The sequence below is a fragment of the Vidua macroura genome, chromosome 23 (assembly GCF_024509145.1).
Source record: "Vidua macroura isolate BioBank_ID:100142 chromosome 23, ASM2450914v1, whole genome shotgun sequence".
NCBI classification, from domain to species: Eukaryota; Metazoa; Chordata; class Aves; order Passeriformes; family Viduidae; genus Vidua; species Vidua macroura.
This window is the reverse complement of record NC_071593.1, coordinates 1,139,180-1,156,622: the sequence shown is the minus strand read 5'-3', so window position 1 is coordinate 1,156,622 and position 17,443 is coordinate 1,139,180. Positions and strand designations below refer to the sequence as shown.

Below are 17,443 nucleotides of genomic sequence, written 5' to 3'. Positions count from 1 at the left end.
GAAGAAAAGGCTCCAGGGAGAGCTCAGAGCCCCTTCCAGAGCCTAAAGGGGCTCCAGGAGGGCTGGAGAGGGACTTGGGACAAGGGATGGAGGGACAGGACTCAGGGAATGGCTTCCCACTGCCAGAGGGCAGGGATAGATGAAATAGTGGGAAGGAATTGTTCCCTGTGAGGGTGGGCAAGCCCTGGCACAGGGTGCCCAGAGCAGCTGTGGCTGCCCCTGGATCCCTGGCAGTGCCCAAGGCCAGGCTGTACATTGGGGCTTGGAGCACCTGGGACAGTGGAAGGTGTCCCTGCCCATGGCAGGGAATGGAATGGGATGGGCTTTAAGGTCCTTTCCAACCCAAACCATTCTGGGATTTGAAGAGACCTCAAGACATTGTCCTTTCATACCAGGCTGGCTCAATGTCACAAGGTGGACATAGCCAGGCATGTCTCAAATCTCACTACACAGCATATTTTCCATGAAGGCATCCTTATGGAAAAACTGGGATCTTAACTCCTGCTTGACTGACTGTCTCCCAGGAAGGCTCAAATACCCATTGGGGAGGAAATGTGTGGTCCCAGTGGGGTTTTCCAAAGAAAGCACCAAAGCCACCAGGCTGTTTTTGATCTCAAAATTAGTGTAGCAGCTTCAGCCTCACACAGGCCAACGCTTCTGGTACCGCAAGGTGGGTCTAGCCCGTGTCAGGGCAGGTCTGACATATCCTGATGCTCTGACCTAACCAAAGGGTCACAGCCAGGGAAATAATGCAGCCTGTCCTATTGGCTTGGTCCCAGAGCCGTGGTATGGAGTGAGTACCAGCAGGACAGACACAGCCCAGCCTGTGCTGCTCTGGCCTCTCCCACGTTCATTATCATGTCTAGGTGAAGCAGCTGGACTAGATGATCATTGTAGGTCTTTCCAGCTGAAATATTCTATATTCCATTCCATTGCACACACTGTGCTGAGGAAAGGGATGACCCAAGAGGCCCAGGTGCCTCCACACAGAGCAGAGAAGAGCTGTGAAGGCTGACAGGACTGAGCCCTCCTCTCCCACTGCCCCCTTCAGCTCCCTGGAGCACCAAATCCCAGGAATGCTGCTGGGATGGGACTCCCAGAGCTTCTGGTCCAACACCACACCAGGGAAGGGAAGCTGTATTAGGTGAATCTTTAGACCTCCAAGGATGCAGCTTCCCTCAGCAGCCCCTCTGTATCAGCACCCCTTAGCTCTAGATAGATTCTGATAGATTCCATCTGATTAGCTCTAGTTAAAATCCCAGTTTTTGGTCAAAAAACACATTCCTTCTCTGCCACATCCCTGTAAAAGAGCCCCACCATGTCCTGCCTCCCAGGCAGTGTAGGTGAGGCACATTCAGAATTTAAAAAATGTCTTCTAAAGGAAAAAAAAATGGAGAAGAGATCACACGTGATGGTCTGGGCCCTGATTATGAAGCTGAAGCCACCTTTATGAAAGAGCTTGCTTTTTTTTTTTTTTTTTTCTGAAAGAGCTTTTGCTAAAGATCCCAACCAGGCACATCTCTCTTTACAGCTTTACATCTTTGACTGAAAGCATGTCCAGGCTTCCCTGTGACAGAGCTGCTCCCTGAGGATGCTGTGACATGAGGCTAACACCTCCCAGGGCACAGAACCAGGGAGCTCCATGGCTCCAGAGCAGTACCTCAGGGCTACTTCAGCAGCCTGTGCTAAGGAAAACCAAACCCCAGGTGGCACAGATCCATCACACAAAGGCAGCTTAACCTGCCCTGATCCTCCACAAGAGGCTCTGGGTTCTGTAAGTGAGGATTTGCCTGATCTCCTGCAGGGACAAAGGGGGGTGTTGATTGCACCACAAAGCCCCAGGCTTGGCATAGCCAGAATTTTACTTTCATACAAATAGTTGCTTCTTTGGGACTTGCTGAAAATGATGAAAAGTATTAATGGAAAGAAGGAAATGGAAGAAAACAGGAAGGAACAAAATGTGAGTTTTCCAAGAGAAACAATCACTTTTTAATCACAGGAAGACCTGAAGAAGGTCACACCAAACCCAGGGCAGCATGATGAGACAGCACAAGAGCACAGCAATACAGCAGAGAATTGAGAAAAGCTCAGTTAACACCCAGGTCTGAACATCTGCACAAACCCAGGCAGAGCTAAAAATAGCTGAAACACTTGTGTTTGACCCCCTGAGTATGCTACAGACATACCCCCTGCTTCCTTTGAGGACTTAGATGATGCTGAGCCCACCATGCCTCTGGGGAGGTTTCCCTCAAGCTCTCTTTGAAAATGCACCTTTTATTTTCAGGTTAAAGTTATGGACTTCAGTTTCCAACTGCAGGAACTTTTCTGGGTTTTGTAGCTAAATGAAGGAGGAGTCTAGAAAAAGAATATTGTCATCATGGAAGAGCTGAAAGATAATGAAAATATTTCCTTTTTGTCTGTGGAGTGTTGGAAGTGGAAGATCTTGAAGGTCCCTTGCAACTCAAACCAGCCAATGATTCTGTAATTCCTTTCTGTTTTCCAAGTAGTTTCCTGAGCACTTCACACATTTATCAGCCTGATGACTCCCTCTTCTATCTTTTCCACTTTTTTTGTTAATCTCCTTTGCAAACACAAACCTCAAAACTGTCTTCAGTACTCAGGATCCATCTCTCCAGAGACAGCATCCACCTCCTTGCTGAGGTTTGATATTCCTCTGCATGTGTCCAAGGTGATACTTCCCTGCCTCAGCTCAGCCCTGCAGAGCTGCTCTTCCCTCTCCCCTGGGCACTTCCACTGGGTATTTTTGGCTGTGCCTCCCAGCTCAGGGAAGGGAGGAGGCTGTTCCTGCATTTCCTATCATCCCAGTTCTGCTGGGAGTTGGGTGAGAGATCCTCAATGCATCCAAAATTCATGTAACTGGTAAAACTCTCTCTAAAGCTCAGGGAAGCTCATTAGGAGAAAGCTGACAAAAAGCAGCAGGAGAGCATCACACAATAAAGAATTGTTTTGGGGCAATGAGAAAGAAATAGGCCCATTTTCCTCCTTGCTTCTATGTCTCTGAGTTGATTTGAGGGTTCTTAGGCAGCTCACGTGCTTGTCTCTCCAACCCATCCCCACAACACCACAACTCTGAGCAGTTCCAGGAGCCCCAGGACATCTCCTAGGACATCTTCCTCTTTTATTCAACAAGAGCTTCCATCTGGGAGCAGTTCCTTTCTCCCAGGCCTGCTTTTTCAACATCCTGAGCTCACCTCCCTCCTATCCCACCTCTATCTGCCTCATCCCTGGAAGAGTCTAAGGCCAGGTTGGACAGGGCTTGGAGCAACCTGGGATAATGGAAGGTCTCCCTGCTCATGGGAGGGGATGGAATAAAATGATCTTCAAGGTCCCTTTCAACCCAACCCAGTCTGGGATTCTGTGATTTCATGAGTCAGTGTATTCTGGTTCATACTATCCCAAAGGACCTATCAGGGCATCCTTGTCTAATAGACTTTGATAGCAGAGGCCAATTTTCAGTGTCAGGTCCTGATTCTTGAGCTACCACGACTGCCAGTGGTTTTTAGGAGGTCTGGCTCCCAGTGAGCCAAGCCCACATGCAGCTTCACACTGGACAAATGTCCATGGCACTCCAGGGCCACTCTGCAGCCTTGCTGCTGCTGTGACCTGTAGAAGGTCATGGTGTGCAGGCTGGGAATCTGGACCACTGCTGTAAAGGGAATAAAATGGGAAAAGACACTGCCATCAGCCCGGGCAGCACTGCAGGGAGCAGCCCAGGGGCTCAAACTCCGCTGGCAGCATCTTCTGGGAGTGTCTGGTGGGACTGTATTGCTCCAGCCTGCAGGGGGGACACCAGGATCTTTCCACAGCTTCTCCTTCATCATCTTTAAACCCATTTGAAAGGTTGCCATGCAATCTTCCTGCCACTCTGCAGCCAGCCCCGCCCCTCACCTGCCAGTCCCAAGGCTGAGCCCCTGCTCCTTGCTAGTGGGGCAGAGCTGTCGAGACCCTGGTAAAATCAAAGCGTCCCGTTCCTCTGCTGGCTTAGCTGGGAGAATCAGGTTACAAGCAGCAAACCCCTATCTCTGATCACTTTAATTCCACTAACCCATGTCATGTCAGACAGAGTCAACATTTGCTCTGGAAAACACTCACGATTCAGAGAGAGCAAAGCCAGCCCAGCCCGTGGCCTCTCCCTGGCAACACTTTGAAATCACCCAGGGAAAAAAGCGAGGTGAACAGCTGGGAGCTTTCCAGCATCTCCTCGGAGCCCTCCTGACAGATCTCGGTCCCTGGAGTATCAGGTTACTGGACGGGGGGAACTGCTTTTATTATAGGAAGGTCAGCAGGGAATTCTGGCATTTTCAATTACCCCGTGCAGCAGCGGCTGTGATCGGGGTCAGGATTAACTGCCTGACCCGCGGCTCAAGACAGAGTGGCAGGGAAATGCACCATGATGCTGCAAGGCACCAGCCAGTCCAGAGGCCACGGGACAGGGCAGGGAATGGGGAGATGTGGGGGAGAAGGTTCTGTCAGAGCAGAATTTCTGTCAGAGCATCTGGCAGGGGATGCCTGTGACTGTCCTGCCACTGTAGCGAAGGAGGAGACTTGGAAAACCTTGGGGGAACGGGGCAAGCTTCCCTCTCACTGCCCTCACCCAGGGACTCAGTCTGAGTGGGTAACCCAGGTAGCTCCAACATGTGGGGAACAGGATTCCCCATGGGTCCAGAGCAAGGCATTCCCCAGGACAGCGGTTCCAGTGAGGCTGGAGGTGATGCTGTGCATCAGCCAGGACGGTGCTGTGATCAGTCACGGAGCAAGGGCTGTCCTGACCTTCAGTCCACAGGGCTTGGAGACTCTAGGCTGGGGATGCAGGCTCCAGCAGTCTGGAAAGCTGTGTTTGAAGTGGCAGGAGCACACAGGCAAGGCTTCAGGCAGGCGGAGTAGGCACAGGGGCGGGGCTGAGCTCTGCTTCTCCAGCATGGGCAGAGGGGACAGACAGGACAGTTGACCCCCACATTCCCAGAGACCTGTATGTCTCGCACCAGTGTCTCACCCACAGGACATCTAATCCAAACCAGCCCTCTCTCCTTGCCCCACAGCACCCCAGTCCCACACAGTCCCCAGCAGGTGACTGTCACTGTACAATGGTCCAGCTGTCCCCACTCCAGGTCCTACCACTGACCCCAAGGCCCCTGTTTTTTGTGCTCCTGTTCAGCTCAGAGTCCAAACACATCCAGGTATTGAACTGAAAATCAGTTTCTCTGGTTAAAACCTCCCTCATTTTTTGCTTTTCTGGGTAAAACTCTCTCTGGCCATTTAAGCATCACAGGCTTTCATACCATGGGCCCTCCTGGAGAATGCATTTGAACTCTCATGCCTTCCTCCAACATGAGCACTGATTGCACCACAGTGAGGAATACCTGGATGAGGAAGGGAAGAAGGGAGGATTCTCCTGCCCTGCCCTCCCTGATGACCCTGGTGACCCTACTTTGCATGGGAGGTTAGGCTGGAGACCTCCAGAAGCCCCTGCACCAGCACTTGTGTGTCTGTGACTCTCCTGCGAAAAGGGTTCACTATTTCTTGGTCTATTACAACATTTGTCCCCCCAGTTCCTTTCCCAGTTCTGCCCCTGTGATGCCATGTTCAGGAGCCACACACGTTTGGAACCAATTCTCTCCAGCAGAAGCTGACGAAAGCAAGGAATGGCAGCTCTTTAATAAGCAACATTTGCCCTTAAAGGAGTAAAACTTCTCAGGTCTGGGATATTCCTGGACTTGCTGGAGCTCTGGAAAATTGGTGTTTCACGGTGTGTGAGGTTTTTGTTCCCGAGCTTCTTGGCAAGGTGGCCCCATCAGACTGGTACCCACACTGTGTCAAGTGTCTGGAAAACTTCCCAGTGGGCCCAGCCTGCAGCTCCTTGAGTCCGTAACTACAAACGCTGGAAAATCTTAAAAACATGGCAAAGCAGCCCAAAGCTGGTCCTGGCTACGGCCCCACTTAAATCAAGGCAGGCTTTGGTGTAGATTACAGCCTTTAAAGCAGTTGCTAATGCCACAAGCCCATCGACTTGGCCCAGGCAGCCGAGGGTTTGGCTGTGTTTGAGCTCTTTGTTCAGCGGAGTTTGCAGTTCCATTTGCATGTGTCACCCGTCCTGCAGGGCTTTGATCCCACACAGAGGAGCTGCTCCAGAGGGTCCTGGCACCCCCCGCACTGCTGCCGGAGCAGCTTTGGCCTCACAAGGTGCCAAGGGTGTCCCCACATCCTGGACCCCTCTGCACATGGAAAACTCATCTGCTCCAGATCATGGCACGTCCCCAGCAAAAGGCTGTTGGGAAGCAGGAACATGGTGGGAGCCAGACCCCCCCCACCTCCAACCTGCCCCCCAGATTTTCCATAAAACAATACTTTCCCAAAAAGTGCCAATTAACTGCAATGAAAACTGCCCTTAGGAACAACCTGACTTCAAAATTTCAAACATAGAAAGCTTAGAGCTATAGTCCTTGAAAGAGTGGTGTCTGCTGCAGAGCACCCATGGAATCACGGAATGGTTCAGGTTGGAAGGGACCTTTCCACCCCCTGCCATGGGCAGGGACACCTTCCACTATCCCAGGCCCTGTCCAGCCTGGCCTTGGACACTGCAGGGATCCAGGGGCAGCCACAGCTGCTCTGGGCACCCTGTGCCAGGGCCTGTCCACCCTTCCAGGGAAGAATCCCTTCCAATAGCCCATCCATCCCTGCCCTCTGGCAGTGGGAGCCATTCCCTGTGTCCCGTCCTGCCATCCCTTGTCCCCAGTCCCTCTCCTGCTCTCCTGGGGTCCCTTTAGGATCTGGAAGGGGCTCTGAGATCTCCCTGGAGCCTTCTCTTCTCAAAGTGAACCCCCCCAGCTCTCCCAGCCTGGCTCTGGAGGGGGGCTCCAGCCCTTGGAGCATGACTAAGTCTTGCTAATTTGTGACTGAACTTTTTCCCTCGATCTCTTGCCTGGCAATCTCCACCAGGTTCCCTGTGTGTAGGGGAGAATTTTGGAAATACCATTTTTTCTTGGGAAGAGCATTCTCTGCCCAACCCCAGCAATGCAGCTGCCTCCTGCACCCCTGCCAGGGCAGGGGTGGCCACGGACCAGCCTGTGGAGGGCCAGGCACTGTGAGCATCTTCCTGCTTGCACAGGGGCACACACAGACTCATCCTTTCCCACAGGGACCCCAGTAACCCGACCCCAGTAACCCCCAGGGACCCCACGAAGGACTGAAGGACACCCGGCCAGGAGGCTGCAGTAATCCCTTTGCTATAAGAGCCAGCCTCCCCACCTGCCCCAGGGCACTGCCCCAGGGCTGTGTTTGCCAAGGGCAGCAGGAGAGATAAATCAGCCATTTGGAACACAGAAGGAAGAGGAGAGCCCTGGGAGCCCTCCCATCAGCTCCCAGCACAGCACAGAGCAGGGATGGTGGCACTCTGGGGGAGCCCCTGGTCCAGCAGAAGGGACTTCCCACCCCATCCATCGCGGACAGACTGTTGTTTTCTGACCAAAGTCAGCTCCAGATGCACTGGAATAGGTTTCTGAAGCCCCAGGCAGGTGTGGGAAAAATGATCCTCAAACTCATGGTGCAATTTATGCAATAGGGAAGCCTGGGAGTCAGCAGGAGGAGAAGCCCACAGAGATGGTGGTGGGCAGGGAAGGGCATCTGCTCGGGAAGCTCCAGCAGTGCAGCCCATCCCCTGCTCTGCCAACATCCCCCAGCTGCCTACCACAGGAGCGGGAAGAGGCTCCTGAAGAGCCAGCAGCTGACAAAGCTCCTGCCATCTGCTGCAGACAGTCTCCAGTGGCAGAGGAGAAGGGATTTGGGCATGGCAGGATCTCTCCTGGGCACTTGCTGCCAGCTGCTGCAGGCTGGGGTGAAACAGAGAAGGCAACAGGTTGGGGCAACAAGAGAGGGGAGGAGGGCAGCAAAAGCCAAGCCATATCACATTTTGGTGGCCATCAGGGTGAAGATGGGTGAATGAAGAGGGAGAGAAGATAGATGACGGAACCAGGATGGTGACACGGGTCCATGGAAGGCAAGGTCTGGATCTTAACTGGAGTTAGAGAAGCAGCCATGAGGATGTCAAGGTTTCAGGAGGTTTGGACCATGGGACCAGGCTGAATCATCACAGAAACACATCCAGGGAAGTCTCCAAAAGATGAAACCTGGGATTTAAGTGACCTCAGGACAGCAGTCCAGCAGTCCCTCCAGCTTGCTCTGTCACACAGAGAAACAGGCTTAGTCCTAGTTCCTCCATGTGTGAAATGGCTCCAAAGCTCAGGAAATTTCTGCTTTTCTCCCTTTTGTGTCAGTTTTCTGCACAAGAAGTACCCTACCAGGTCTTGAAACATCAAGAAGTATGAAAGTACTTCTGATGGACCTGAGTCACCTCAACTCAGCTGAGGCTTCCCCACTCAGGTCATTGTGGTCTCCCATTTATGCAGTTCCTGGACAGACTTCACAGAACCACTTCCAGCTTGCAGTTTCCCAAATCAAATGTTTTACTGGTGTCCTAACAGACAGAGTCTCCTGTATTTCCTTGATTTCAAATCAGTGATTTCATTGGGAAAAAAAGGCAGCGATCTACACAGGCACATGTACAAGGACCTGATGGGCTGCCTGTCTCTTGATGGTTCAAGACTAGTTCTCTTTCTGAAAGGTGTTTTAGCTAAATCCAGGAATGAATTGGAGGAAAATTCCCATCCCTAGAAGTATCCTAGGCCAGGCTGAACAGGGTTGGAGCAGCCTGGCCTAGTGGAAGATGTCCCTGCCCATGAGAGGGGCTAGAATGAGCTGAGCTTTACAGTCCTTCCAGCACAAACCAGATTTTGGGATTCTGGGATTTGAACTGGCATTCAGGCTGATCTAAAACATCTCTGGGCTAGAACCTTTGAAACTTAGTCTAATGAAGAGCAATGGCCATAAATCATAGCGTGGGAGGGTCAGGTTGGACACTGGAAGAAGTTCCCTCCCCAAGAGGGTGGTGCAGATCTGGGACAAGTCAATGGGACCATGGGGAGACCTCTGCCTTTGGAGATAACCAACCACTGTCTACCCAAAGCTATGACTTCACTTATGTACTGCTGGCAGCAGCCCTGCTGTAGTGGGAAGCTGGATGAGGAATATGAGATACTCAAATGTTACAACCTCCTGCCTTTTATTCCGGAAGGAAAGTGGAGTGTCAAAATCTTGTTGAAGTTCAAGGCCTGCTTGTATGGGGCTTGGAGCAACCTGTGCTAGCAGAAGGTGGCCCTGCCCATGCCAGGGGATGGGACTGGGTGATCTTTAAAGTCCCTTCCAACCCAAACCATTCTGGGATTCTATGAGAAACAAATACTCAGAGCTTTGAAGCCCTGGAAAGCTCATTCCAGCCCTTTGAGGCAATTTCTGCACTTTCCCAGGTTCTGGTTTCACACCAATAACTCTTGGCTGCAGCAGGGCCCAGCTGAGCAGCACGAGAGAGAACAGGAGGAGCCACTACTCCTGCTCGTGTCCGGAGCAGCATGGGCTCTCCTGTGCCTCCCTCACAAGAAGGGAGCCAGGCACATTCTCTGATGCACAGTGAAAGTGAGAAGATAAAAGCAAGACTCCCTGTGCCCCAGGCAGTACAACTCCTCTGTCCCTGTCTAGCCAGCAGCATCACTAATGTGACAAGCCAACAGCAGGCTGGAATGGCTGGTGAGAAGGTCTGGTCCTACCCACCTCCTCCCTTCACCTCGCCTGCTCCCCGACCTCTCCATGCCCCCTGCTGCCTTTGCCAGCAGAGCTCCAGGACCATGGCTGCAAGGGGATTGTTTTGATTGAAGCTGAGGGGAAAAAATCCTCCTTTATAGTGCTCTGCACAACCTGGGATCTGTCTTGCCTGTGCTCCATCACTCATAGATGAATTCCTCAAGGTGTGTAACAGGATCAGGCGGGGCTCAATCCAGTGCTAGGAGACCCCCAGCAGAGCAGGGCCATGGCCCATGTCCTTCTTTGGACCGTGGTCACCTGTCCTTGAGCTCATGGGCTCCTCCAAGTCCTGTCAGGACAGCCCTCCCCAAAAGACCCTGCGTGGCTGGGACACAGCCTGGGCTGTGAGAGCCACCGAAATTCAAGCCCTACTGATGCCTGGCATGCGCCTGGGAGAGAGCTGTGAGCTGCACATCTTCCTGGCCAAGACACCTCGAGAATCATGGAAGACTGGAAAACACTTCCAAGATCATCAAGTCCAGCCTTTGACTGAGTGCCACTTTGTCCACTAACCCATATCACTATGTTGTGACATACTGGTGTAAAATGCCACCCAGAATAATAATGCAAGTAATCATAACAACTTTTCTGGATCTATAGAGGGGGAGAAATCATCCTGATGGGTTTATTGGGACAGTGGATTGGTTTCCTTCACCACACACTCCTTGTATTCCTTCTGTAAGGGCCATTTATGGTTCTCTGTGGCTCTGTTTGCAGCCAAGAGCCTCTGACATCAGCACTAATCCTCCCTCCTTATCCCCTGTGACAAGAGTTGCTCACAAAAGGGACACATTCCCAAGAGCCTCGATGCTCTCTTACCCCAACCACTGTGAGGTCTTGAATTTGTCTCTGGATACTGCAGAGCCCAAGGCTTCTTCCTCCCCCCTCAGGTCACAAAAGCCAGTTACCAAGAAGTGCCCCATCCCACTGTTATTAACTCATCCCTGACCATGGAGCCCTTTCCTTCAGCTTTCCCAGGGCACTCAGCCTGTCCACGGTGTGGACGGAGCCTGCAAATCCTCACAGCACCAAGACTCTCCCCACTCCCCATCCCTCCCCAAAGAAAGGCCACAGATTAGTAGGCAGGGGCTGCCAGCAAGAGCTGGTGCCTGGCAAAGCTCTCAATTAGTCAAGTGTTGTTATCCAGAGCCCTGGGCCAGGCTCAGCTCCTTGACCCCTTGGGATGCTGGCATGGCTCTCAGCCCCCCTCTTGGCACAGACCATTTGTTGAGGAATGGCTGGGGAAAGACTTTCGATGACACCCAGGCTCTGTCACAGTCCCTGCAGATGGGACTGTGGCACAGGGAGAGTCCTAGATTTCACTCCTGAAGGGATGCTGAGCTTTGGGGAAGGAGGTACTGCTCAGCTGCAGGGTGTGAGAAGCAGAAGTGCAGGTGAGCTGGAGATGCACAGTGTGGAGGTGGAGGTTGAGGAGAGCCTGCTACGAAGAGCAGAGAAAAAACCCAGCCTGGGCTCAGAGGTGACAGAAGGTATTGCCCAGGAAGGCAGGTGGATCATGTTTATGGGGATCCAGTTTGCGGGAAGGGGTCATGGCCATGGGATGATGGTCACCCAACCATCACCCAGCATGTGCCACCCACCAGGCCACATTCACGACCTTCCTTCCCTCTGGCTGCTCTAGAGGGGTTGTTTGCTTACTCTCACAGGAGATTTTTCCTGGGATCCAGAATGGTTTGGATTGCAAGGGATATAAAAGCTCATCACCCCTTGCCATGGGCTGGGACAGCTTCTACTATCCCAGGGTGCTTCAAGCCACATCCAACCTGGTTTTAGGCAATTTCAGGGATGGTGCAGCTACAGCTGCTCTGGGCAACCTGTGCCAAGGCCTCCTCACCCTCTCAGGGAAGAATTCGTTCCCAATATTCCATCTAACCCTGCCCTCTGGCAGTGGGGAGCCATCCCCCCTTGTCCTGGCCCTCCATGCCCTTATAAAATGTGGGTGCTGAAGAACTGGTGACACCTGAAGGTTTTGCATGCTGCTGGTGATGGGGCATTTCTCCTCGTCCTGCAGCACAGAGGGTCCCCAGCACTCACCCTGTGCCCTGTGGGGAACCAGGGGGATTTTCCTTGCTTCCTGCAGAGCTGCAGGACCCCGAGGGGTGGTGGGCATTTTGCTTTGTCCAGCTGTGGCAGGAGCACAACCCCATCACACATTCAATGATGGAGCCCCAGCTGGCTCCTCCATCCAGAGCCAAGGCAGAGGGAGGCTCATCCTCCCTCTGCTCCCTCTCCTCTCCCCCAACACTCCCCATTTTCCTATCCCAGCTCTGCCTTCGTGTCTGCAGCTTCTGTTACCGACTGCTAATGATCTACATCAAGGCTGCCAGGCGGTGCCTGTGTAAGTGTTAGCAGAAGAATCCAGAGCCTCTAATTACAGAGGAATTAGCAAGCAGACAGTTAGTGTTTAGTGCTAATGAATAGATACATTAAGAGAGACATCACACAGGCTGAGAAGTGTGAGCCCCGATAATAAAGGAGTGTCAAACCAGGAAAACACAAGGAGGAGGATGCAGGGGACTGAAAAGGATTTGCCTTCGACTCAGCTCGCTGGTTTTGCTCAGGTGGGAGCAGCCATGGGTGATACATGAAGGTTCAAGCACAACAGAGAAATGCAAGTATGAAATATCAGCATCAAATGATTAATCCATAGTACAGGACCACGGTGGGAGAGTGCAGAGCCCCTTCCCAGCTCCAGGTAGCATTACAGCCACCCCATCTCCATCAGGTAAAGGAAACTGGCCATCCAGACCCGTTCCCCTCTCCTCCCTGGGGCATACCTGCCTTCAGGGCTTCAAAAACACCCTGGCCCCACTCCCGAGCTAACTCCAGATCAGTGGGCACCATAATAATTCACCAAGGCATTTTTGCAGGTTCTCTCTGTCCTCACACTCTGAAAGTGATGCCCAAGCAATGCCCACCTGCCCTACTGCTGTTTTACCCCACCCACTATCCCTGGCAGCCAGAACGCATCATGGCCTCCAGGCAATTCACCCATGCCTGCCAAATTCAGCCATGGGGGTCCACTGTGTCCAGGGCAGCTTCAGAGGGACCAGAATCTCTCCTGCTCCCAAGCAGGGCTGTGCCTCACTGGCATCCTTCCACCTCAATCCCATTAAGCCAACCAGCTCCAGATGGCTTCCAGGTGGGCTAGAATGGCAGTCTCTGGCCAGCAGCTCAGTGGGGCTCCCTGCCCCTGGCACAGCTGCCAGAGGGATGCTGGGGACCCTCCCAGGACTAGCACTACCAGCCACTCTGGCCATCTCTCCCCCCAGCAAAGCCACCCTGCATGGAGCTGGAGACCCCGACTGAAACCCTCCCAGCTCTGTGCTTCAGCTGCTTCACCAAGTGACTCTCCAGTGGCACGGGAACTGGAGCAGATTCCCAGACTGTTATCCCAAATATTCATCTCCCAGCACCTCTCCTGTGCAGCTCCCCTTTGCTTTCTCAGTCTGTCCTGGCTCTCTCTACAGTCCAAGCAGGGATTGCAGCTCCTATCAAAACACTGGAGCCACCTCACCTTCCCTCCCCAGGAACCAGGAGTGTGTCTGCAGCACTCTGGTGGAGCTGCAATGATGCTTGAGACAACAGCCTCAGGCCGAGGCACATCCAGTGCTGCAGAGTGATGCTGTGACACCAGGGGACAGTGCCACCAACTGCTCTGCTGCCATAATGGGGAGGCAGCTCTGCCTTGGGGCATGCTCCAGCTTTTCACTGAAATAAGGGGTATTTGATACTCAGGGCTTGGGATTCACTCAGGAATTGCCAGGCACTCATCACCACCAACATTATGGAATAAGCAACACCTTACCCCACCTCTTGTCCCCTTCCAGCCCACAGAGGCTCAGCCAGCACTGCCCAGAGATGCTGCCCACCCCTGATGCCTCAGGTTTTAGCTTTTATATTTTTCAGATTCTATTCTGCTTTAATGTGTAAGTCGAGACATCATATTAGGAGATGGTAAGGTCTCTCCACAGATTAGGTAGACAAAACAATTCCTTCTCTAGCTGGGGACCAAGGACAGCTGATCCAGATCTCAGGCCCAAGAGCACAAACAACGTGGACTGAAGAGAGAAACCAAGAAGGATGGGACTTGATGGGCTAAAGCTGGAATTGGACAATTAGCTCCAATGGACCAAAACTTATAAAAAGTATGAGACCCCGTGACCGGTCGTGCATTTTGTGACCATTTTGGGTTCTGCTGCCCAAGGTGGATCTATTCGAGGCCTTTCAATAAATCCCTACTTTATTCTCTAGCTCTGTCTAGTCTCTGTTCTGGATCAGCCTTCACAAGGCACCACCCCAGCCCACCGCACCCCGGTGTGGGAGCTCAGATAGGAGGAAGCTCCGGGCCTTACCGGCCTGGTTGGTGGTGATGTTCACGGAGGCGAACTGCGGGGAGAAGGGGCTCTGGTCGGTGACGCCGTTGACGGCCTGGATCTCGAAGGTGTACTGGGTGTGTGCCAGCAGGTCGCTGATGTAGATGCGGGGCTCGGTGAGGCCCAGCTGGCGCGGGGCGAACTGCACGTTGTCCCCACAGCGCGTGCAGGCCCCGCGGCCCGCGCCGCAGCTCTTGCAGATGATGTTGTACACCAGGTCCTCCCGGCCCCCCGAGTCCCGTGGAGGGCTCCACTCCAGCATCAGCGACGTCTCGTTCACGCTGGAGATCACGGCCTGGGGGGCGGACGGGATGGCTGGAAAGGGAACAGACAGGAAGGTGTGAGACAGCTGCACCCCTCCTCCTCCTCCCCATCGCCGGGCAGGGCTCTGTGTGAGCCGAGCTGGGTGCTTCTCTTGGTGTCAGGGATGTGTGCAGCAAGCTCGGCATCCAAAGGTAAGAGTGGGAATTAAACCTCTTACCCCAGGCTAATTTGATTGTGTGAAAGTCCTGGCAAAATTTACCAGTTAGTTCGTGTAGCGTCCTTCAAAACCCCACTGGGACAGACACCTTTGTCAAGCATCCCTCAGTGCTTTGACTGAGGATCATCTCCTTTCCCCACCGCGTGGTCCCTTCCCAGTTGCCCAGACCCACGTACTGGTGCATGGCATGTCCACAGGGTCAGCGTCTGCCCGGTAATATCCATTTCGGCACACGCAATTTGTGGCCCCTTCCGAGGTTGTCCGGCTGTTGATGGGGCAGTGGACACACCCTTCATCCCCCTGGTTAGCCTTGAATGTTCCTGAGGGGCAGCCTGGAAGAGAAGAGAGCAGTGGTGAGCAGTGAGAAGGGGGCTGGGGAATGCCTGGAGCCCAGCACTACTGCCAAAACAATCCCTGGGGCTCTGTAGACTCCAAAGTAAATCCTGACAACTGCAGGTGAACACAGTAGAGAAGGAGCAGCTGGTTGGAAGGCCCTGAGGAGGCACCTGCAGAGATGGGTCCCCACGTAGACACCTCTGTCCCCATTCCCCAACCATGAGTGCAGAACAGGGATTGTAGGAGTGCCAAGGGAATTTTTAGCCACTGCCACATAAGATGTGGCTGTACCAGGTCAGACCATGGACACCAGAATCCTCTCCCCAACAGTGACTGTCAGGGGGGTTTAGGCTGGATATCAGGGAAAGATTCTTCCCCCTGAGGGTGCTGGCACTGCCCAGGCTCCCCACGGAATGGGCACAGCCCTGAGGCTGCTGGAGCTCCAGGAGCGTTTAGACAACGCTCCCAGGGATGCCCAGGGTGGGATTGTTGGGGTGTCTGTTCAGGGTCAAGGGTTGTCTTTGATCCCTGTGGGTCTCTTCCAAGTCAGGATATTCCATGATTCCATGACCCCCCAAGGAGCAGGGCATGAACTGGGTGCACGTGCTGCCCACAACACTTCCCCACTCCCTTCTAAGATGCAGCTCCTTCCACTCAATACCCCATGTGGGTGTTTCTCCCACTATGTTACCCACTCATTTTTTATTCCCTGCAAATGTCCTGCACCTGTTTTACCCATAAAGAGCCCTGTGCTGTAACCACACGCTGCAGGAAGAAACTGCTGCTCTCTGCTTCAAAACCAAGCTGCCATTCTTGATGCCATCCCACATTTCCATTGCTGATGGACACTCAATCACCATCTGCCTTGTCCACAACCTCTAGAGCTGTCCAAATCTCTGTCATGCTCCACACTGCATAACAACATTCACTGGCTTATTCTCTTTTTTTTTCAGCAAGGCTCACATTATTTTTTAATCACTGACTGTGAAAGCCGTGAGGGACGTGAAAGTTGTGAGGGACATCGGGCCAGCTCCTAGCTCATCTCTGTGCAGGTGTGTGTGAATTGGTCTACTGGAAGATCCCCCTGCCCATGGCAGATGATCTTTCAGGCACCTCCAAACCCAAACCATTCTGTGATTCTACCATTCCATGAACCTGGGGGTGTTTTCTCCCATTTGTATCACCTCAATCTTTTGAATTCCAATTGCCTTCTCATTCCCTGGTCACGCTGTCTCATAGGGTCCTTTTGCAACTCTCCACAGAGTTTTGTCTTCATGACTTTGTAGATGTCAGCACTTGTAGATGTGGCACTTGGGGACATGGAAGTGCTGGGTTGATGATCCTAGGGGCATTGCCAACCTTAATGATTTTATGACTCAAATAAATTGTTGGTTCTGCTAAGCAGTAACAGCGGGCTGGGCTCTCCCTCCAGCCTCTGAGCCCTCACAGGTGAAGAAGGTGCTCCATAAGCAGCAGCCACTCAACCCCATGTGTGTCCAGCCCCACAGGGGGGTGAGGGGGACCCGGGGGTGTGCAGTGCCTATGGCAGACAGCTGTGAAGGCTGGACCACACAGTGATCCAGCACTAACAGATTCAGCACTCATGGATAAAAGCTTTCAACACCAGAAAGTCCCTTCCAAGCCCAGAGATCACCGGTGCCCCAAGAAAGGCTCGGCTCGGACCATTCCTCTGTGGTTACTCCTGTTGTGACTTTCTGTTGCTGTTAATTCTTATACAGCCTGAAGAGCCTGGGGGGAGGCAGGTGGTTCCTGTGCTGAAACAAGTTTAACAAACTTCTCCTTGAGTCGTCTGCCAAGGCTCCCAGGAATGAGGCAGATCAAAAAATAGCCTGGGAAAAACATTCACTGGGGTTGCTGTGAGCAAGAGCCATTGCTAACAAGTAGCTATTTCTTATTTGGGAAAAAAGGAAGAAAAGAAGACTGATTTTTTTTCTTCAGTTGTCATCTCCTTTCCTCCAGAATTATCCTCATTTTCCAGTGAGAAAAGCTCTACAGAGAAATTCCATTAGCCTTCTTGCTTGCAGTGTCCCTCCTTCCTCTTATGGTCAAAGGAGCTGTTGAAAAACAGGATCCTCCTCATGTTCCTGGATCTTTCCATCGATCCCTCACCTGTTCGATTCCATTCCTGACCCACTTCCCTTGGGACCAGCCCACCTCAGAGGGTGTTAGGCTGTTGGGAGAGGTGATGGCTGGGCAGTTCTGCATTCCCCAGAAGCGATGGGGACATGATAACAGGCTTCCTGCACTAATACCAATATTTGAGACACACAAAAGACCAAGAGATAAAATTGCTCTCATCTGACAGCCCAGGCAAAATGCAGGGTCATTCCAGCAAGGATAGTTTCAGACAGGGGCCTCTTTCACCTTCCTGAGGTTTATTTTAAAAATAGATAGTTTCTTATAATGCTTCTTCTGAATCAACACAGACAGACATCCAAAAAGTGCCCAAGCTGTGGAGTGTAGTGACTACTCCAAGGGATAAGAACATTCCCACATT

The 17,443-nt window shown here is 52.6% G+C and overlaps 1 protein-coding gene across 2 annotated transcripts in view; it reads right to left on the bottom strand.

Moving 5' to 3' along the window:
• Positions 1 to 17,443, bottom strand: part of EPHB2 (EPH receptor B2) — a 127,592-nt gene that overhangs the window by 29,853 nt on the left and 80,296 nt on the right. For both annotated transcript variants that reach the window (XM_053997610.1, XM_053997611.1), the window contains exons 4-5: positions 14,766 to 14,921; positions 14,088 to 14,423 (exon numbers count right to left, since the gene is read on the bottom strand). In XM_053997610.1, the coding sequence (XP_053853585.1) occupies positions 14,088 to 14,423; positions 14,766 to 14,921 (492 nt within the window). The remainder of the gene's footprint in view (positions 1 to 14,087; positions 14,424 to 14,765; positions 14,922 to 17,443) is intronic.